At 38.1% G+C, this 22,408-nt stretch overlaps 1 protein-coding gene across 3 annotated transcripts in view; it reads right to left on the reverse strand.

Moving 5' to 3' along the window:
• The window catches only part of SLC24A4 (solute carrier family 24 member 4), a 92,014-nt gene that overhangs the window by 5,591 nt on the left and 64,015 nt on the right, over positions 1 to 22,408 (reverse strand). For all 3 annotated transcript variants that reach the window (XM_032189337.1, XM_032189335.1, XM_032189336.1), the window contains 6 exons: positions 18,402 to 18,571; positions 16,221 to 16,365; positions 5,992 to 6,158; positions 3,655 to 3,769; positions 1,441 to 1,553; positions 708 to 773 (listed from right to left, as the gene is read on the reverse strand). In XM_032189337.1, coding sequence (XP_032045228.1) covers positions 708 to 773; positions 1,441 to 1,553; positions 3,655 to 3,769; positions 5,992 to 6,158; positions 16,221 to 16,365; positions 18,402 to 18,571 — 776 coding nt within the window. The remainder of the gene's footprint in view (positions 1 to 707; positions 774 to 1,440; positions 1,554 to 3,654; positions 3,770 to 5,991; positions 6,159 to 16,220; positions 16,366 to 18,401; positions 18,572 to 22,408) is intronic.

Raw genomic sequence — 22,408 nt, forward strand, 5'->3', positions numbered from 1 at the left:
GTGATGATCCCCTCCTCTGCAAGAGCCTCCATAGGCAGCCAGTGTAAGATGTTAGTATAAATGGGTATTTTTATACCTTTGGGATTTGATTCTTTCCACAGATGGCTCCCTGGGAGTCAGCAGGATCAGAGAACCCTAAGTACCAGCAAAATCAACTTTTGAAACAGAACTATTGTTTCACCTTAACATGCCTTGTGTTCTAAGGGTAACTGAGTGACATTTAGCATGCCTATTCAGAGTTCTGAAGTTCACAGTCCTCACAGACTTGTCTTCATGACGGGTTTTGGCTACAACACTTCATTAGTCTAGGCTGGTTTGAAAATCAGAGATGGAGGGATAAAAAGAGGGATGAAATATACCTGGGACTTGCCCTAGCATAACGTAGGCAGGTCTGGGGTATGCAGCTGGACACAGGAGCAAAGGAGTATTATTGGATCACATAATTTCAACACTGGCACTGAAATCAATGGGAACCTACATACATCTGTCATCTCTTCTGCCCCAAATGTCAGATTTTAGTCCTCACACAGGACAATGGAAGCTCTTCTACTCATGGTACTGTTATAAGAATGGCACATAAAAATTGATACTTTGGGGATAATAAGTACTTTAAAATTTTCCTTCCAGATTATGTAAAGTAAATAGTTAATGATTATTTTGCAATCAGAATACTCTGAAGAGTAACATTTGGAAACACGTATACTTACAGTCAGTGCCACTGATCCTAGCAAAAGTGCAACTGAATAGACCAGTCCTTTACTGTTTATCTTAACCTGTGGGAATTAGACCAAAAAAAAAAAAAAAAAAGATACCTTAAAAACATTCAGAATACAATAATTGTGTTTTAGAGATCAGAAATCAATTTATTGGTTTATGGTAGTCCACCTTCTGCCTTGAATAGTGACTGACTTACACATTTTAAACTATACAAACCTGTGACAGATTTATCATAACGGAGAGTGGGAGGGTTCAGGATTTAAAATAAATGTGTAAGAAATCCCTCCTCCATAGAAATACATAAATGAGTAAATAAAATCAGTATTTTTAATGGATTTTATGTTAAGAGATCCTCATGATGGAGGTATATCATTATTCTTGCCTTACAAGAATACTAAGGTACAGGAAGGCAGATGTGCTTGAGATTGCAGAGAGAAAATGACTGTGCCATGAACAGACATACATGGCCCTGTTTTTTGCTATAGAATATAATGTACTCAAGTTGGCAAACTGTGAATTAATTACAGCTTGTGGAAAGAAAATTGTTTATGTAACTTCTGGTTCCTTGGCAAAGAAATAACACCTTATTCAGAAAACAATACATGCTCAGCATTTGCTGTTTCATTAGTTGGTTATTTACATGCTATCTTTTAAGGATATGGTTGTTTGTTTGGTTTTTAATGGAGAAAAAGAACACATTACAAAAATGTCCAGGATACATACAGTTGATCCACAATCAATCGCCATGGTCTGCAAACCCCATGGAACACCAAGGCCCACCAGAATGTCAAAGACGTTGCTTCCTATTGTATTGGATACTGCCATGTCACCAAGGCCTGCAAAGGAAAAACAACCTTCAGGTAAAAACAAAGGATAGGATCAATATTTCACGTTCTAGAGGAAATTAAAGGGGAATGATTGCCATTGATCCAAGCCCTCTTGGACTGGCCAGAGTGAGGTAGGGAGATCATTTCCATAACTGCTTGCTCCAACTGCATCGTCTTTGTGGCTTGGCAAGCTTTACTGAGTGCATGGTATCCATTCAGCCTATGTGTTCAATGCCAGTTCAAAAATGAAGCTGATGCTGTTGTGTTCTAGACAGGCTGCAGCCACAGGGAAACTGGAGATTGTCTACTGGATTTAGTCTGTGGACACGCAGCTCACATAAATGATGAAAATTGGTCCAGAAAAGAACTCAACCAGATGGGAGTCAAAGATATTAAGCCCTTCTGTGGGGTATGGGCTTAATCAGCATCGACTTCACTTTAGGAACAATCAAGTGGGAACAATCAATAAAAATAAAAAAAGAGTGAATGGTGATGAAGTCCCTAGGCATTACTCATAATCCAGTCCTAATGCCTATCACTGGCTGCCATTTCATACTGCACCAGTATCAATAAACGTGAGGAAGGCAGAACTCTTCTCTGTCTAATTTCCCCAAGGCACTGGCTTAACTATTAACTCCTTTCTGCAAAACACACACCAGGAAGGAAGAGGAACTCTGACATAAATGGGACACATCCTACAAATACTTAGAGTACAGAGAGCACAGACAGACACTGCCGAATCACAAGTACAGTCTCTGCTTGAAGGGAGATGCTCATAGAAAGGTTGTGCTTTCAATCCGTATTATGGCAGTGTCCCTCTCTACTCTTTAGATATTTGTCTACAATCTGTCTTGTAACCATCTTCCTGGATTCCAAGTAGTGCAAAAACACTGTCTTTGAACAAGAGGGGCTGCTTTTTCCCAAGCTACTGCTTAGCTTCACTTTCAGAGGAAATAATTCTTTCAGTACTTTTGCCTAATACTAAAGAACTGATTTAAAGCAGCACTCTGTTAATTAAAAAATGTAATGTTTTCCTTCTGTTCTTTCAAAAAGCTGTTCATTTAATACTACATATGGAAAGCTAATTTAGTAGAAAGGTTGTTCCATAAGAATCCTGAATACTTTTGTTCTGCTTTTGTGAGATTTTCCTGCACAAAACAGGTAATAGAAACTCAAGAATGAAATAATTTAAATAGATCATTCTTTTTAATCAAGTGGCATTTAAGAGCATTATTTCTATCTCAAACTACAAATGTGGGACTTTGGGGTACTTAATTTATCACTTCAGAACTCTTGATATTTGCCCAGCGATGTGTTCTGGAGATCTCATTATCTGGGAAAAAACAGACTATGGAGATACAAATGGTGGAAAAGAATACAGTTAGGAGCTGTTCTTATCCTCCTGTAGTACAAGGGGATCATTTCATGTTTAATGTTTTTCAACAACAGGAGGGAATGTGTCTACAGACATTTTTCAAAAAAAAAAAAAAAAAAAAAAAAAGGAAAAAAACTTAAATGTTAACAATACATGAGAAAACATTTTAAAATTTCAATCGGAAAGCTGGTGAAAACATAGCTAACATTTATCTAAAAGCTGTTCCAGTGCCACTATTCATACATCCCAAAGGGAAAGAGGTCTACATTTGGATGAGAAGTATGCTTGGAGCAACATCACTTCTGCCAGATCATCTTAACCACTTCACTTCCCTGGGTAGAGGAGGTCTTCTAAAAATCAGTACAAGTTTTACATGGGCTAGTGCTCGTTAGCACATATTCTTCTATGCAGTTTTTTTTAATAGCTGTTATTCCAGTTTTGTCTGGCTTGTATCTTTTTACCCAGACTGATACACACCATGCATAGGATATCTGAGTTTTGAGTGACCTTCAAGAATGCTAGGCCATGCCCAGTCTCAATAAGCAAAAGATAACAGGACAGGGATGACTTCTTAGTTCACCATACTTAAAGCAATTTTTTTTAATCTGGGCCCTGAAACAGTGAGAATAAATAACTAAATAAGAATAAAATTGCATTGAGGATATGTTTGTATGGAGGTAGCAAATCATAGAGCAAGTATGTAACATTGCAGGAATGCTCCCGCAGGCACACTACCTTGTCTTGCTACTATTAGGCTGGCCATGCAGTCTGGGACGCTTGTTCCTGCAGCTAGGAAAGTAATGCCCATGATCACATCTGGTATCCCAAGCGTGTATCCAATCACGGTCACCTGAACAATGAGGAAAGTAGGTTAACCTCTCATATTTGGAAAGTCTCCTCAATCCAATACAGTTGTGGCAGACCCTTAACTTTGATTTCTGATGTGGACCCTAGCAGAATTAGACTCAAATCCAGTTCTGCAAATGAAGTAACTGTGGAATAACCAGTCTAAAATCAACCTTGTAAAAAGGAAAAGTACTTCGGTCATACTCTTCAACATTTCATGAGCAAAAAATAAGCACCATTTTCTGTAATTTGAATAGGACATACTGATTTTTTAAGGAAAAGCAGAGACATGGTTTTGTTTTTACTTTATTCCCAAAATGGCAAGATACTTATTGGTTCTTTTCTCATGAGGACTGTAGTCAATTTATATTGTGATATAGGGCCAGAAATACGAAGAACTTATTATATTCCAACACATGAAGAAGGAAACACTTTCTTGAATGACTCCTGATGTAATCCCAAAGTGAGCGTGTCTGGCTATACTATCCCCTGAGAATCCAGATGCAGCTTTATAAGTGCTTAGGGGAGGGCTGAAACTTGTAGCAGAACTCCTGGGAGAGAACAGGGAATAGTATTTAGCTGGAACATCCAAAGAAGACTGAAAAAGAGTCAGGAAAAAAGGCTGAACAGGCAGCCAAGCATGCAAAGGGAATAGCCTTGTGATAGCGAGGGGACTGAAGCAGGAACAGGCAGCTGCTTCCTTGCACAGACTGCTAAGGGTGAAAGCCTTTAAGTCTCTGTGTTGTTTTCTTGAAGTATTTTGCCAGTCTCTTACATGAGGAAGACTGGACCCTTTGCCAAGGAAAAGGTATTCTTTAGGAACCCATGAACAAACATTCACATTATCGGGGGCAAGCTGTAGCTCAGAAGAGTAGGCATCATTCTGTTGCAAGTGGTAACAGATTATTAAGGTCTGTGTGTGTCTTAAAATAAGAGGTGTTGGAGCCTTGGTGTGTATGTCTCGTTTGTGAAAGGGACTTCTGCAAATGGAACCAAGGTACAGAGCATGGTCTGACAAAGGACATATGGTACGAAATGAATGTGTGGCTTTGGCACCATTATACCAAGCAGAATGAGTGGCTGGCATATGGATTTCTCAGCATTAAGAGAGTGGGGGATTACTTTATAATGCAAAACATTGTGCATCACATATATAGAAAACACGGAATCTTCCGTGAGAGGAAGCATAAATGTAAAGTAGTCTGCAAATGTCTGACACATTTGGAGAAGGCAGAGATGTTTTCTGTCCAAAAATATTTTGCAGGTAAGGAGCTCATGAACAAAAAGTCTTCCATATACATGCCTATGAGAGTATATATATATATATATATATATATGGCTATGAGTATGTATATGTATAAGACATACATGTATGCATAGTCTCAGCACGAAGCAACCGGGCTGTTTCTTCACTATATTTTCCTTTAAAAGGAAAAATGAGTATATGAATTCTTTGGCAGCACATCCTACCTATCTTCTAGCAATAGGTATATGCAACTTCTTGGGTTTGCATCTTTTAGAATAGAAAAAGGTAATTTTCTATACTTCAGAATTATGGTGATTTTTGTTTCCATCACAGAAACTACTTTGAGGAGCTTTCTTATTCATGTCTCTTCTCTGACTGCAAATGTAAACTTAAGAATGTGAAAGAGGAAAAGAAAGAAAAAAAAGGAAGCTATTCAAATCTCCAAGTAAGTGTGCTCCTTGGTCACAATTTACAGATCTACAGCTGATATACAACTTCTCACAGATCTAGGGCAAATGGAAGCATACACGCAAACATAATACTTTTCACTAAGAAAAACTTTCTTGTGTTATTCCACTCTACTTGAGGTGTTTTACAGCACTTCAATTTTTTCCATCCATCTGCCTTTTCAGGATGTTTCAATATCAGAGCCTACAGCCAAATTTCTGAAGGTGTCTCAGGAAGTCTGCTGTGAATTGAATGCTACCATTTAGATTCCCCTTCATTAGTAGGATGCGGATGCCCACATTGTTTTGAAAATTGAGCTGGCACCTTCATGCACCATGTTGGGCCCTATATAGTAAAGGCCCAAACATTTGTGCAGAAAAGAGTAGAATAAAGCTAATATTATAATAATAAAGAGTGTAAACTGAAGAGACTACACTATGACTATATGCCTTTAACAAATATACAATAGATCTACAATCTGTTTTGTGATGCACATTTCACCCAGTACAGTATGCCTTGCCACACATGCTTACCATCCACACCATGAAGTAGGAGAACAAGGCAATCCAGAGAGTGGATAAGACAAATGTGAACATAAACCAACTCTCCCAGCGCGGTTTGCTGCAGTTTGGAATGGTGCAAAAAAGCAAGAATATCAATGGCCACGTCAAAATCCATTTAATTTTGTTCATTTTTCCATCTGCAGGACAAAGAAAGGAGAGAACCAGTTTATTTTTTTCATCACTATCCCAGGCTCACATTTCTTTGAATACAGCAGATGACGAGATCTCTGAAAGCTGGTTACAGCCGTGCATGTCAGCTCATTTTCCAGCGTATCTTTCATCTATGCTTGCTCTCTGTTTGCAATCTCAATCAAATTCTGCCCTTGCATGCACATCCAGAATCTTAATGCTAAGACTCCCTAAGTATATGTAAATCCAAGAAGGGTTTATAAGGATTTTAAACTATGGCTACTTATAAAACCAAAATTAATGGTCCAATTTGTTGCTCTTTCAAATACCTCCATTACTATTAATTCAAAGGCACAAATAAAAACAAACAATCAAGAAACCTGACTTTTTAAAAGGAAGATGGAAATCCTTGTAGTTAAAATGACCTGCAACTTCTGTGCAGCAACAGAAAATAATTTCAAAGAAAACAGAATCACAGATCCAACCTGTGAACACGATAAACTTATTTCACATACCCAACTGTGGACACTTGGGCAAGAAATTCAAACTAGGACTTAGGAGACCTATACTCATTACTCCCTCCAACTGCACACCTTGGGCTAATCTCTTTTATCCTCTGTAAAATAAGACTGGAGACAATGACTTCCCTCGTACAGATCCCTGAAATCAACAGGTGAGCAATACCAGACATATGTCACTACTGATGAAGACAAGTACATGCCTTCTTATTTGTTAAAAAATGTGTATTATTGTAAATGTGCATGTAATTCTCAATACAAATAAGAGAATTACTTTACAATTGGGTCATAAATCTCTGTGGCACTTACTTACCTTTCATAAGGTATCCTGCAAGTAGGATAACAAATTTGTTAATCAGGATAAAACCAAGTAGCACAGACAACTGCACAGAGGTTTTTAGGTTTTTGTTTGGGTTTTCCCTACATAGATTTAGAATTTTGCTAGTAAGGATTTCCGTCATAAACTGACAGTGATATGTATATGATCTGATAAAATATGCCATTTTTAATATAACGGGTAATCACACTGAAGGAAATTATCAGATACATCTTTCAGTGAAGTTAATTCAATTATAAAGGGCAGCTAAGAAAACTCCCATCAGCTTCACCAGGAATTTTCTTTCTGCAAAAACTTTGGAATTAAGGATTTTTCAATGCAAGTTTTTGTCAATGGATTCAGTTAGAATTAAATCTGTCCTCTGGAGCAATGTACACCAGATATAAAGAAATCAAAAGTTAAACCTTTTAAAAATAATAACATCTTTGTAATTTATGAAACTCTGTAATAGTTGAATTAAACTGCAAATGCAGGTCTTCATTTTACTTAGGTATGTATTCTAGGGCTAAGGTATGAATCAGCTCCTTAACTTGAGAATTTCTTGTAAATTCTAGGATGCCATCAGCCCACCAGGAAATTTTAGACTAAGCTTGGCTCTTTACTCCTTTTTAGCTTGTGGCTGTGGGACTTCCAACACATAAAACTACTAAAGTCTCCTTCATCAATTCTGCTTCTAAATATGTACATGACATTGGAAGCATAACACAGATTTTACAGGAAAGTCCTTTTTCCTTTTGCTTACATATACTGCTATACAGGTTTTAAAAACAGTAATCGTTCTGTTCTGTCCAGAAAAAGAAATGGCACTTGTTACCTCACATCTCACTAACTCTGTTAATGAGACTGTAAATATCCTATGGTATTTCATACCTCCTTCTGTTTTATTTGTTTTGGTTTGGATCATTAAAAGACTCCTGCTGGTTAATTTGTACTCTTTGTCTACCCATGTTGCTAAGCCTGGTTCATAGTCAAACAAGTCAGCATGGCCCAGGCTGGTAATTCCCCAGTTAATTCCAAATGCAGGGTGAGTGGGCGACAGTTTGACAGGAAAAAAATATGGATCTGATTCTGATCTGATGCTGGTTTAATCTGACTGACTTCAGAGGTGCTACACACAGGAGATTTAGCCCATTTGTCTTTTCGATAATACAGATAAGAGAAACAAAATTGCCTGCAGAACAAATTGGGAATCAACAGATTTTCTCAGCCTCTGTTGGAGAATATGTATTGTGTCAGAGATCCTGCCTAATGTCCTTAATTACCTAAAAAACACTTAACTTCAAGAATTCACAGTGCCTTACCACTGGCATTGCTATTCTTGCTCAGACCCAGGAAAACAGAAATGTTGGTGGAGAATTACTTGCCTGTCCTGTATCTTTGTTCAGATTGCATGGATGTGTGTCAGACTTCAGGGAACAGAAATGATAATTTTGTTGGGTTAACAGAGGAGACTGGCCATTGGCAGTTGGCCTGCAGTAGTTCTGAACTATCATGAACAAAGTAGCCTACCTGACACACCTAACACTGGCTTCTCTTTTGTGCCAGGGCTTGCCAGCTTTTAAAAGCCTTCAGATAAAGCTTTAAATGGAGCTGGCCTTGGTTCTGCCCAAGAACATTTTTTCACCTCCTACTATGCTGGGTCATGGAACCTGTGTGGCACCCAATGCTGAAATTTACTCTTGTGCTGTGACATGGTAGTTTAGTAAGAATTTAATAAGTTTAGCAGCAACCTCCAAACTACATTTCCTCATGAACTTGATGCCTTCCATTCACTTCACCTGGCTAAAATGAATACATAAACAATATCCAGCATGAAAATTTCATTTTCTTTCGCTCTTTTGAAACTACTTTTGTGCTGCTCTTTGTTTTTGACTGCCCACTCTGAAATAATTATTAAAGTGATTTAGCAATCAATTTGTGAAATTGTGTTAGGCTTTTAGTTAGTGACAAATTGTTTTGTGATTGTTGCTTAGGAAGAAAATTATCCTCCTCATTAAGGCTATTATTCAATACATTGCTGCTCTGTATAAATACACAAACAGTCCCATTACAAGATGTGAGCTCAGTTGTTTTAATGGCACTCCTGTGAGCTGTGGGCCTGAAGGCTCCTCCAGCAGCTCATAGCGCTGAGGAAAGGCATATGTTGTTTGCTGAGCCCCCACCCCGACTATAATGAGAGAATATTTCTGCTTTATTACAGAACACATCATTATAGAAGAGCTTGATTACAATGTTTCTGAAAACATATAATAAAGGGCAGCCCTACCACAAAGAGCCCTTTGGTAAATGTCAGTACATTTTGGGCCCTTCTTTCCAGTGTTGATCACAATAATCGCTTTTGCATATACACAGCGTACTGGTGAAAGAAGTTAACAGCACACCTTGTAGCACTGAGGGGAAAGGAATATTTCCTTAAGGCACTACTGAAATTGCCTTTTGTAGGAAAAATATTATCCTATTTGCAATCTTCACACTGAGTAGAGGTGAACTTTGAGCAAAAGCCTGAAACTACCCTCGTGTTTTCATTCAGATCAGGATTGTACCCTTGAAGGTACAATGACTTCTGTCTCCTGACTCTCCCCATTTATTGGAGTTTTGTTTGCGATGCAGAACTGCCTTGGATCACACCAATGAAATCCCATTTGTCTATAGCTGAACCAGAGGCACACACCTAAAATGGTCCAAATAATAATGAACATTTAGCCCACGGGACCAAGCGAGAGCTAGCCTCAAACAGAACTTCCAAATGCAACTATGCTGCCAGGAGCAGATCCAAGTTACTTTAAAACATTTAAATCACTTAAATTTGACAGCTTTTTCACTTAGCCTTCCCTTTAAAAGGGCAGCAATCAAGCACAGACCTTCACTCCACATATTAGCTACTTCAGAACATGTCTACACCTTTCAATGTGAAAAGGGAGTCTTCTGTACACAATTTATTAGATGAATGCTCTAAAAAATGGTACAATTTCCCTGAAAAGCATGAGTCTAACAGGCATATAGGATTTTTCCTAACTTTATTGTTATGAAATTCTATACATTCCTAATTTAAAGTAAGCTGGAAACAGGAAAGGTTTTCTCTAATTTAATCTATCTGCAAAATGAGGAAGGTTTCCTGGAGTTTGCTGCTGATTTCTGTTTTTCTGATTTTTTTTTTTAATTGTTGTTGATTTTGTTTGTTTGTTTGTTGTTTTGGCTTTTGACAACAGTAAAATTACAATAAAAACAAGGCACTTCCAGCTGGCCTAGGATGTTTATTGCTGTAGAATTTTTCAGTGCTCTACTTCCTAATTTTTAAATTACTTTTTTTTTTAATGTTTATCTTTTTACATTTCTCTACTATTTTTCATTAGCAAAAAATGAAGACTTTTTTTTTTTCCCAATGAAAAGTGATTTTTAAATCACCCATCCCCTGGGTCCTAATTAGGCTTTATATTTACAAAGATTAAATTTACATGCACGTATCATTAGCAATATTAATTCAAATCTTGACCTGAAAATGTGCAGCTGCAATATACACACCTCCACATTGGGAGCTTTGTAATAAATCAGAAAGCAAGCACATTTCTGCTAGAAAGTGCTGTGGCTCATCAGCATTGAGAGTGACTAGAAAAAATTAGTATATGTAAATTAGCCAACCTGAAAGCTTAATTCATTCCTGAGCATGTGCTGTATCCAAAACACGATAGAGGAATATATCTTTTTGTCTGAGTATGGGACTTAACATAGGAGCAACCAAAAGAGATATAATAAACTGGATCCACTGTGAATTTTCCATCATAATTATTTTCCACTGAAAAATGCCTTTGTAGGGAAATCAAAAATTTCTAAGAAAATGTTTTTTAATTCACTGTCAGGCAAATTGACACAGAAGCTGCCCCTCCGCCTTCTTGGAAAATCCTTATTGATTTCAGCTCTGCAAGTTTCCCTAGGCAGCGTGGAAGTGAGACTCTCTGTATTAACATGCTGGAGCCAGCCTGCACAGTGGATAGAAAGGTGTCCAAGAAAGCCCGACCTTTGTCAGCCCTCCAAGTGGACAGCTGACATATTAAAACAAACAGTCTTATGTCAATTCTTTCTTCTGCAACAGAGCTTTGGAAACTTTTTTTTTCTTTTTCTTTTTTTTTTTTTTTCCTTTTTTTTTTTTTTTTTTCCTGTGAAAAATACCGAGGTTTTACTTCTCCTCCAAAACAGACTATTTTCCAAAATACTAACACTCTTCTCGGAAGTTTCATTTTCCAGAATACAAGTTCCAAATTCCAGACCATGAGATCTGCCCAAAACAACCCAGATTTCTATTCTGAGCCTGTGCCTTTACCACACTTTGCATACCCAGATTTATGCCAATAATTTTCTCTTCAAAACACATTTTTGGTACACTGGGAACTGGTCCTGAAAAAAAGAATTTGCACCATCTGCAGAAACAAGCTTTACTCTCAGAGTTCCTATAGCTTTACACAGGACAATACAGAACAGCAATGAAAAGTAATTGAGCAGTGTGCTCACTATACTTTGTTTGACTTCAGATTTTGGCAGGATTTATTTTCATGTTTTAACCTTGCTGCCTACTTTATCAATATTTTTAAGGGAGAAATAAGATTTATAGACTTTCTCAAGTTATTTTTCACTCTTTCAGAGTGAAGTGATGAGCAAACGTAATAGAGTTACTAAATTAAATCTGTGCCTCTTTTTCTGCTAATTTCTCCTGCATATCCTCCTCATACATAGAACACATTAGTTGCTCCCCTGGAACACACTTTCCAGTTTAGTTTTCTACAAAAGAAGTTTGGTTCGTGAGCTCCAAGAATATGATGCAAATCAAATTGCAGTACATGCAAAAAACTGCGAGATCTGCCCCAGAAACACACTTGTGAAATAAATTCTGTGGTAGATGTACCACTACACAGCCAGTGGGCAAGAGGAAGCTTTTGCAAAAAAAAGTGTTTCAGAATATAGCAGTGAAGTCCTGCTCTCAAATATCTTCTTGGAAAAACTTCTCTCTTATGCAAGAAACTATGGGAACTAGTTCCTTCCTAAGTCAGTCATGTTTCTGAATTTAGGCAAAAGCACATAACACAGGAGAGAAAAACAGTCTGGGAAACAACTACAAAGAAGAATAAAAAATTCAGTAAATCTTACTTCAAATACGTTAGGAGCTGGAAGTGTGCTGGACCCACTGGTGAACAAAGGAGCACTGAGGGAAGACAGGGATGTTGCAGAGAATTCTCTGCATCAGTGTTTGCAGTGATATAAACTAGAGAAATTTCCACCTGGAACTGCTTTCTGGCTCTAGCTTAGCCTCAAAGACATAATTTCATGGGGGATATCATACAGGTCCACAGCATCCCAAGTGTCAGTGAGTTGCACAGAATTTATTTTGTTCACTGTCTTTTCCAATAAAAGAAGACATCCAATGAAGCTAGTAGGAGCCAGGTTCAATGCTAGTAAAAGGAGGCTGTAAACTCCTTGCCAAAGGATGTTGTGGGTGTTAATGTTTGCAAAGAGAACTAGGCAAATTAACGAAGAAGAAATACACTAGGGATTTTTTAATGCTCAAAAATCACACCCAGTCCAGGAAATTCCTTGAGCTGAAAATAGCTGAAGGGCAGAATGTGTTTCAGGGTAATATCACAAACTTGTCCTGTCCCATTCTTTCCAAGACTTCTTCATAAAGTCATGGTTGCATTTGGAATATTGGGGTAGATGAACATTTGGTTGGACCATTTTCTACATTTTTAGTAGATGCTGTTAATTTTTGCTTCTCTCCTACATGTTGTCTGTGTATTTTGGGCCCATATCAAAATGTGCAGGATTGCTAATCTCCTTTATTGCTATCTTATTTTAGCTCCAGGAATTAATATTCCTATTTTAGCTAACACCGTCATGTCTTACATAAAGCATCCATGGTCCAATCCTATAAGAGAAGGAATTCTTCATTTCTGTGAAACCAGCAGGAGCTGACAACACCGAGTATTTTAAAGGATCTTGAACATGTGACAATGAATGGGATTTAAGCATCCATTAAGAGCTGCACAGAAATGTTTTTCTGAGTCTGGGCTCTAAAACACTACTGAGCTATGCAAGGGCTTTTATACATCATTTTGTTGTCAACATATGTTTGCTCTGTTTCATCCTGCTTTATTCTTATCCTTTTTTCGTTTTTTTCCCCTGGAGTTTAAGACCTGTTTCCAAACAACTGTAGAGTAATAGAACAGTAGAGCATCAAATCAACCTTTGTCTTGGAAGATAATTACTCATGGCCTTACAGTTAGGTCAAGAAAGGAATTCCTCTTTTAAAGAGAACATTTCTTCCCACATAGAAACCAAAGGCAAAGGCTGGTTTGCATGATAACATATGTAGTTTCCATAAAAACTATGTATTTCCTCCTGTTCCAAGACAGGCCTGAGCCACACCCTGGGGGTGAATATCTCTGGATGTTTGACATATGGAATCTAGGCAAGAGACTAGTTAGGTCTGTTTTCATGTGCTATTCTTTTTCTCTATTTCTGTATGCTAAAGTCCTACTTTTATTACTAAGCAACACCACAGGGTGTAAAGGAGAATAATAAGCAAATCTTACAGATAGCAAATGATAACAGGGCATTACTTCAAGATGATGCAATGCTTTAAATTTCATCTATGTGTATTTCTGTTTCAGAAAACAAAACAAAATAAAAACAAAACAAACATTAAAAAAAACAACACTTGTTCTTTCAAAAGCATATAGAACATACAATTTGAAGAAAGAAAGTCAAAATCCAAACTAAGCTAAAAAAGGTGACTAAAGAAGTGAACAAAAAAAAGGGGGGTTGGGCCAATTCATAGCCACTTCTCTTGCAGTTCTTAAAAAAAGTGAATTTTCTACTTATCACACTGCAAGCAGTTGATGCAGAAAGTCCTTTCAGTGCTTATTCTTCATAGAGCTATTTATGTATTGAAAGAATACATGAAGTTCTGATCTTTAGAAAATATATGTGCCTTATTCCTGGCCTGAAAATATATCAAAAGAAAAATAGAGGGGATTCTGGGAAAATTTTCTCTAAAGCCAGTTTCAAATGTCAGGATTTTTTTAGGCTACTCATTGTGCCACAGTACTTAAGCAACAAAGAATAATGCTGTTTCTTTACATTTTCCACAAGGTTATTACAAATGTACTTTTGAAAGGAAAATTAGAAGATTTCTCTATCAGAATACAATCATAGAATATCCTGAGTTGGAAGGGACCCACAAGGATCATCAAGTCCAACTCCTGGCTCCACATAGGAATACCTAAAAATTAAACTACATTTCTCAGAGCGTTGTCCAAATGCTTCTTGAACTTCAGCCGGCCTGTTACTGGGGAGTCTGAGTGCCCAACCACTTTCTTGATGCAGAACCTTTTCCTAATCCCCAGCCTGACCCTCCCCTGTCCCAGCTCCATGCCGTTCCCTCGGGTCCTGTCGCTGTCCCCAGAGAGCAGAGCTCAGCGCCTGCCCTTCTGCTCCCCTTGTGAGGGAGCTGCAGGCCGCCATGAGGCCTCCCCTCAGCCTGCTCTGCTCGGGGCTGAACAAACCCAGGGACCTCAGCTGCTTCTCATAAGTCTTGCCCTTCAGACCTTTCACCATCTCAGTTGCCCTCCTTTGGACATACTCTCATAGTTTTATGTCCTTCTTATACAATAGTGCCCCAAAGGACCTCAGCCTCTCCTCTTACGTCTTGCCCTCCAGACCTTTCACCCTGCCCTCCTTTGCACAAGCTCTGATAGTTTTATGTCTTTATATTGTGGCAACCAAAACTGCACACAGTTCTCCATAATTTTACCAGGCACTGAAATACAGCATAACAATTGAGGAATGATGATCCAACCAATAGAAAATTATCTCCAGAAAACAGTGGAGTAACAAAACCTGAAAATAATGATGAATATTTTAAATAATCACTTTATCACTTTTACACAAACTGTTTGAGTTCATGCTGAACTTTCGTTCCATTCCAGTGTGAACTGTATCAACAATGGTTCCACTTTGGCCTGTTACATCTCAATTATCGTGAAAGACTCTCTAAAAAATACAGGAAAACTCCATTAAAAAAGGTCAATGACAGAACTCATAACTCCCTTCTTAGTTCAAAGCATTTGGTCTATTAAACATCTGATTTATTAAGATATGGAACCACTTATTTCGCCATAGAATATTAATAGTTTTTTCACGCTGTTATTATCAGAAACGCATCTAATGGGCCTTTCTTATGAATCAGTTTGTTTCCACTCTTCATCCCCGATGAAAGCCTGTAACTGCTGTCTGTAAGAAGCTCCTGTAAGAGCACATAGTCCAGTAACACATTAAAACATGGTTTTATCCAATCTCTGCATAGCATGCTTCAATGTTCTCTCACAAACATCTCTTCCAAAATGATGGTAAGTCAAGCAAATAGAACCTCTAAGAAATTAGAATCATGTAAGATGTAGAAAATTCTTCCTTCTTCTCTGCATCAGATAATAATTTATGCCAAGTAATATTGGGGTTAAACAGTAAGTGTGTAAGGGAATACTAGTGACTACATACCTGTGATAGGTTATCTAATCTCTGCTGTCTAATCTCCAAAACAGCTGAGGGAGAGTCAACCTGTAATGTACAATGTGGTCTCCAACACAGTGAAACTGGTTATATATAGCCCTTCACACCAGAGAGTTTCCAAAAAATTTCAGAAGGTATTATTAGATAATGCTGATCTAAGAATTTTAATCAACTTAAAAAAACAGTAAACACTATTTCTCCCCTTAAATCTTTCTTTCTCTTTGTCCAAACCTCCCGTACATTCAAGTTATAATGTCAGGTTATTATACATTTATATACCTAGTTGCTTCTGTTCCAGTAATCTCCAGTAGACCAGTATTAACCGTTCAATTCAAAATTACTAGCAGTGCAATGCCTGTCAGGTCGGCGTGACAAGTTTTTGAATATACACCTGCCTTACATGTGTTCTTTTTACCTCTGGCAAACCAGCACTTCTACCACATGATGCATGATGGTTGGGAAACACTTTCCTGAGATCTCCTTTTAATCATGTAGCTTATGGTCCTGTTTTACTGTCATCAAATCCAGCCTCCAGACAGACAAACCAAACCCTTTCCTCCTCTTCTGCCTGCATATGTTGTCTACTCCCATAACCCAGTGTTTGGCCTTTTAATTCTCTTCTGTTTCTTTGCTCTAAACATCTGGAAAATAAAACTCACCTGGCAATGAAAATGGAGACAGATTGTCCTGTTCACTTTCCTCCTCTTGGTTCACCACAGGGATGTTCCCATTTTCAATATTTTCATGTCTCCCATTCTGAAGTGGTTTGCCTGAGCCATTGGCAGATTGGATTAACCGCTGACGCTGCACAGTGTAAAAGACAAAACTGCCGTAAGTTTTATTCTTGACTTTCTTAACCCTGGGTTATGCTTTCTGTCCAGCCCCAGTCATGTGAGTCGTGATGCTTCTCTTGTGTTGCCTTCCTCTTTCAGCAACAAACAAAACCATCTGTGGCCTTTCTGTCTTTATGTCAGTGTTAACCATGCAACTCAAAATTAGCGGCATGAGCATTTCAAACCATGATCGACAAAGCTGCGGTATCTGTTCTTACACACTATGTTTTAATGAACATGCTTATTCTGAAGCACTTCTCACTCAGCAATTCCCACTCATACCAGTGACAGCACCATAATCTAGTGGTAACAAGATATTTCTGCACTACTAAAGATGGCTTACGAATGACTCATTGTCTGAGATCTCTCCTAGTCAGGTCAAAGTCTTCTGCCTCCTTCCCATCCCCATTCCTTGAGGTAAATGTAAAGCTCCTACTGTACTAGTTCAGAAAGAAAGATTAATTGTTGTTGTCCTAGTCCAAGTATATAAGGTCTCACAAAGCTTGTATATTGCCCATACAGACATGTTTAGAACTGTTACATTCACAATATGTAGTACAATTGCAATGATAGGTTTTAAATGTTGTTATATATACCAGTTACTACACTGGAGAATGTGAGATGTAACAGTAACTTCACACTGTTGCAGAAAATAAAAAGAATTTAGTTTGTTAGGTGAGATAATGCAGGATTGATAAGTGCCGTTATTTTAATGACAATTTTTTGCAACTTCTATGAAGTCCTCTCAATTGTCTTGAAAAATAAAGCAACCACACAACATCCAAAAAAAAATATATATAAATAAATAATAAAAAAAAATCTGAAACCAGTATTAACACGCAGTAATTAAAAATAGAGAAAACTGTATCTGAATACTTTGCAACACCTTGGTAGTGAGAATACATAAGAATATAGATCCAAAATATCCTGGTATAGAGAACACCTTTTGCAGATATTGAACAGCAAGCAAGTATCAGCTCTCTAGGCACATAGCCATTAAGAAATATATTTTTTTTTCTGACCAATGAATTACTTTAAAAAGATAATTTTAACAGAGACAGCTGCTGTTGTGTGCCCTATCTGACCTTCCCCTGCTGTTGACTGTACACCAACAAGCTGACTACCTAAAAATATTTCACTGTTTTACTCTTAAATTGAGCTTTTGTTACAAATATACTAGAGTGCTGCATTCCTTTGGTGGGGTGTTCATAATGCTGGGGAGACACATGAACTGTGTTATGATGTTCAGATTCTAGGAATTTGCTAAAGCTTGTATTTCCTAAATTACTGAAATTAATTTATTTGCCAGAGTAAAAACCTCCCATATTTGATGTTGTAGGCAGCAAAGGATAAAATCGTGCCTTCAAAGAAGCCAGGGTTGGCAGGACTAAAAATTTCATCCAAAGTATTTCATGCAAGCTGCGAACAGTGTCACTTGGCCAATCCTGTCAGTTCAGCTGCAAGGTATGAAACTAGCAATACATAGTGGTGACAGTATATTAATTAAGAGTTAACTGAAACCTTTCAAAGCAAATTCCCCTCATGAAAAGATTTTGGTCCATTTTAATTTTGAGCTGACAACTACGAAGACTACAAAGGCAGGCAAATATCTGATGTGATCACATCCTGATGTGATCACATCCTGATGTGATGGGACATAGTGCTAAGCAGTTCTTACCACTTGTTGGTTAGCATGTCCATTACCTTTTCTTAGCTTGACCACTTTCATAATGGCCAAAAACAACTCTTCTGCTGCAGATAAATTCTGAATGTGCACACATACACACACACATTGAAACAAATATCTTCTGGCAGGGAGAGAAGGGAGTCCCTCTCAGTGACTTCCCTCCTATTAAGACAAGCAGTACCACCAGTTGGGAACCCATCTTCACATCTGCTGTGACGTGGCTACTGGCCCATCTCTAGAAACAGTGCAGAATCTGAATTCCAGAATGAGCATGACCCACTCTGCTTCATAGTCATTTACTGTTTTCATAATGAACCTACCTCATTAATGATGAGTCGGCTTGCCATCCGCATTCTGGTGCGTGGTCCAAACTTATTTGTAATCATAATCCGTAACCCAGCTTCAGGGAACCGGTATTTGGGGGGACTGGAGCAGATGATCTCATCCACCATCACAACACTGTTTTTGCCATACTGCTGCATCCCCTTCACTAATGATCACAATGGACAGAGTTAGCTGTAGTAAGATCCATGCTTCCTGTCACCCAGATTCATTGTTTTCAGGCCCAGGCAGAGGGTAACACTAATCTGAATGCCTGAATGCAAATCCAATGACTTTCGTGCAATATTTCTGCAGCCTGGTAAACCTGTTCATTGGAGGAGCACCTCATTTAGACCACATGCTGAAAGGGGGTTTCACTCGACTAAGGCAGCCACCAACCCACTCTCAGATTGGTGGGAATAGCTTTTACCCAGCTACTCCTTTTGTAGTACCAGTTTTCTGTGCTTAAGTCCCACTACAGCTTTGTAAGCCTTCTCCAGAAGCACATGCACTGTGAAAACATAGACTGCACTCCCGAAATCTATAAAGCTATCCTACTGGATTAGGGTGATTAATAGCTACTGATGCACATTCAGGAGTCCCTAATGTTGTACTCGCTCCTTTTGGAAAGGAATTCACATAATATTATCAGTATCTTTAACATGACGAGACTTGAAATGATGATAAACAGCAATTGTCCAGAACAAAAATAATGTCTTAAATACGTCTTTGTTAATATAAACGATTGTACCGAGATTAAGAGCTTTGTTCTATGATGTAAGAACACAAACAGAGAGACAAAATTATATTGGGAATCAACACAAGTACTGGCAAGGACTTTGAAAGCTTAACAACAAACCAATATTCTCACAAATGCTACAGACTACATGTAGCACGTAGAGCAAGGCTCAGCAGACAGGAGACATACCCATGTGGTGTTAGAAAGCAGGGCAGAAGATATGTATATGACTGCAATAAATATTTTTTACAAGTAACAATATGTTAAGAAAAAAAAATTCTTTGCTGACTTTTTTTACTGCTTTGCTTAGCTTAGCTTCACCCTCCCACTCCCCTTTTATATTGTTACTTACATTAAGAAGAGGAAGAGAATTTAGGAGGTAGAAGTGAAAGATAATTATTAGTGCATGATTCCAGCCAGGAAGCAAAGGAAATCTAAGGAAACATTCAACTCAAACAAAGAAATTAAAATGGACCTATTCTAAACACACAGATCTACATTGTTATTGTTCACATTGTTACAGTGATGAAATATTTTTGTTTTTCAGGAAGAAGACTGGATCCATGCAGGCATGTAAATCACATCATGCAATAAAGGTTTTGCTGTCTCAAAGCATCTTCTGACATATTTGAAGTTAAAAAAAAGTATCCTTCCATCATTATTCAACAAGAAAAAACCAGCAAGCCTCTAAATAATCTAAATGAAGATGTAAATGGCTACATCTTTTACTCTCTTGCATTTGACTGTCTTGCTTTGTTTCACTAAAAGGAGTTTTCAATGAGTACGCTGGTGTCACCTGAGGAATCATAAAGAGATCTTTGGTTCCACAAGGAAATGTGTCCTCCAAGAAGGCACTGTGTAGTCTCGCCTTGCAGCTAAATCTCTGACGGAGAACAGAACTAGTAGTCATTTTGCATTTGGTAATGCAAACATAAAGGAGCAATTATCCACCCCCTTCTGACATTTAAAACAAATTAACCTTGCTGAGTACTGCAACTGATCATACAAATGAGAAGCCCAGCCATTCCAATGACTTTACAGCTAGTGCATAGCAGCTTTTCCTGTGAAGGACTATATATAGCCAGGCAAGCTACCTGGAAACCAGGCCTGACAAAGATGACCGAAGCACAGTAGCTTAGCATTTGCTGTATGTAGTTAGACAAAGAAAAAGCAATGTCTGACAGCAATCCTGGTAAGGAGAAAAGGTCAGACATGTTTTAAACAGTATCATCAGATTAATTGCTCTCAAGTGAGTTTCTTCAGTCAAGTCTGCACAGTGTTTCTTTATCTTAAAGCATTGTGAAAAAAGCATGAAAGCATTGCAGTTACTCTGGAACTGCTTCTTAAAGCAATAAGGAGACAGTAACAAAACATACTCAGCTTTGATAAAACCTCAGCAATGATGTAAAATATATCACTGTATATATATATATATATATATATGACTAACTGCAGCTGTTTTGAGTTTCTGCAGCAAATTGCTCATATATTTTCTTAACAGCTCTTCAGTCTCACTCCATATGCCCATAAATATACATATCTTGGCCCCATACAAAACAAACGGGCTCCATCTAAAAATTGCAAAAACCCCACATCTTTACAAATGTGTGACAGTGAAAAGCCTTTTCACTTCTCCTTTGTGATATACCTTAGACAAATATCTTCTGAGAACAGCTTTTCCTTTTAATAGAGTATCTAAACTTCCACCTCACCACAGAGGGTCATCACCAACAGCCCTGTCAAAGTCAACAGAAAGCTTCTTGCTGACTTTAGCTGACTCCTGATCAGGTATCCACATCACACTGTTCAGAAACTCACATTTTTCCAAGTTTCTCTTTTTAGGCAGACATCAAACCATGCCACCTGGTGGAAATTTGGGTCAATATAGTAAAACCCAAGCCACATGTTTGCATTTTATAATGAATTATTATTCAAAAAGTACTAAAACTTTGCTTTAACCCATGTGTGTAGAACTGGTCCTTGAAAATGGTGAAAAGCTCTCCCTTTTCTCTGCAAAACTCCAGTAGTGGGAGCTTTTATAATGTACTACTGGAAGCTATGGAAAGTAATAAAACTTACAAGCATAGAAGAGAGCTATATAGTATATACTGTGAACTCCCCTTTTATGTGCACATCGAGCAACAGAAAAAAATCTTTGGTAGAACAAATGTTCCTCTCCCAAAGAAGCTGTTTTCTGAGGGGAAGTAATCAGATTTCACCACAGTGGAAAATCATTATGGTTAGACCTACACCTTGGTGAAGCCAAGGGAGGTTTTTCAGTGGATCCTGAAACTTGCTAACCACTGGTTGGACAGAAGGCAGAGGACAGCTCTAGTTGTTCTCTCCCAGTTACTAGCACTGCTGCTGTTTCTGAAAGCTGCTGCTGAAGAAAATGCAGCTCAGCTTGTGAAGCCAGCCAGGTGTCAACTAACAGCGGGTCACTGATGTAGCACACATCACATGGCAGATTTTCATCCAACAGGAGAGAGAGAACAGGGAGCCATGTGATGGTTTTCCAGAACAGCTTCTTGACACATAATGCGCCCATCTACAGAGCAGCTAGGCTAACACTGCCGTCTTCCTCTCTGACAACCTACTCCAACCCCATAATCTCCTTAGCCTCTTGTTCATGTCCTCCACTCTTTACCTGTGATAATATCTACACTCTCACACTGCAAACAATGGTCCCTCCAATGCAGCGTATATTTGTGTAATGGGTACTGGAGAAGGCAAAAGGAATCAGATTGAACTGCAGTCTCAGTGCATCTTGTAAGAAAATTAAAGAAGAAATTTGGTGTGAACAGCAACTAATAGAAAAATCATTCTCATGAGCCCAGGCTTTCATTAGCTTTCTTGCTGTTTATCCTAGAAGTTCTACATGTTCTTCACAAGCAGTAAATAACCTTCACATTTCCTAGAAAGGAAATAGGTGGACAGGCAAGCGGTCTGTGTTATCATACCTTTACCACAGAGTGGCTGTAGGGAATGAATCTTAAAAGTGTATGACTTAAGTCAACTTTAAAGACATCAGAACCCAACAAACACCTCAAAAGTAAAAATCATTAATATCTGTATTCTGTTGCTGGATCACCTTTTTCCTGTGTCCCCACTGGAATACATCAGTAACAAATTCCCTAGCACATATCTTCTAAACCTTGTATGACCATATCTCCATATCCAACTCCATTACGTCACAGTCAATGTGCACAAAAATTCATTGTAAAATGAGATCAAAATATTTCGAAGACATCTTAACTTAATTATGCT

The sequence above is a fragment of the Aythya fuligula genome, chromosome 5 (assembly GCF_009819795.1).
Source record: "Aythya fuligula isolate bAytFul2 chromosome 5, bAytFul2.pri, whole genome shotgun sequence".
NCBI classification, from domain to species: domain Eukaryota; kingdom Metazoa; phylum Chordata; class Aves; order Anseriformes; family Anatidae; genus Aythya; species Aythya fuligula.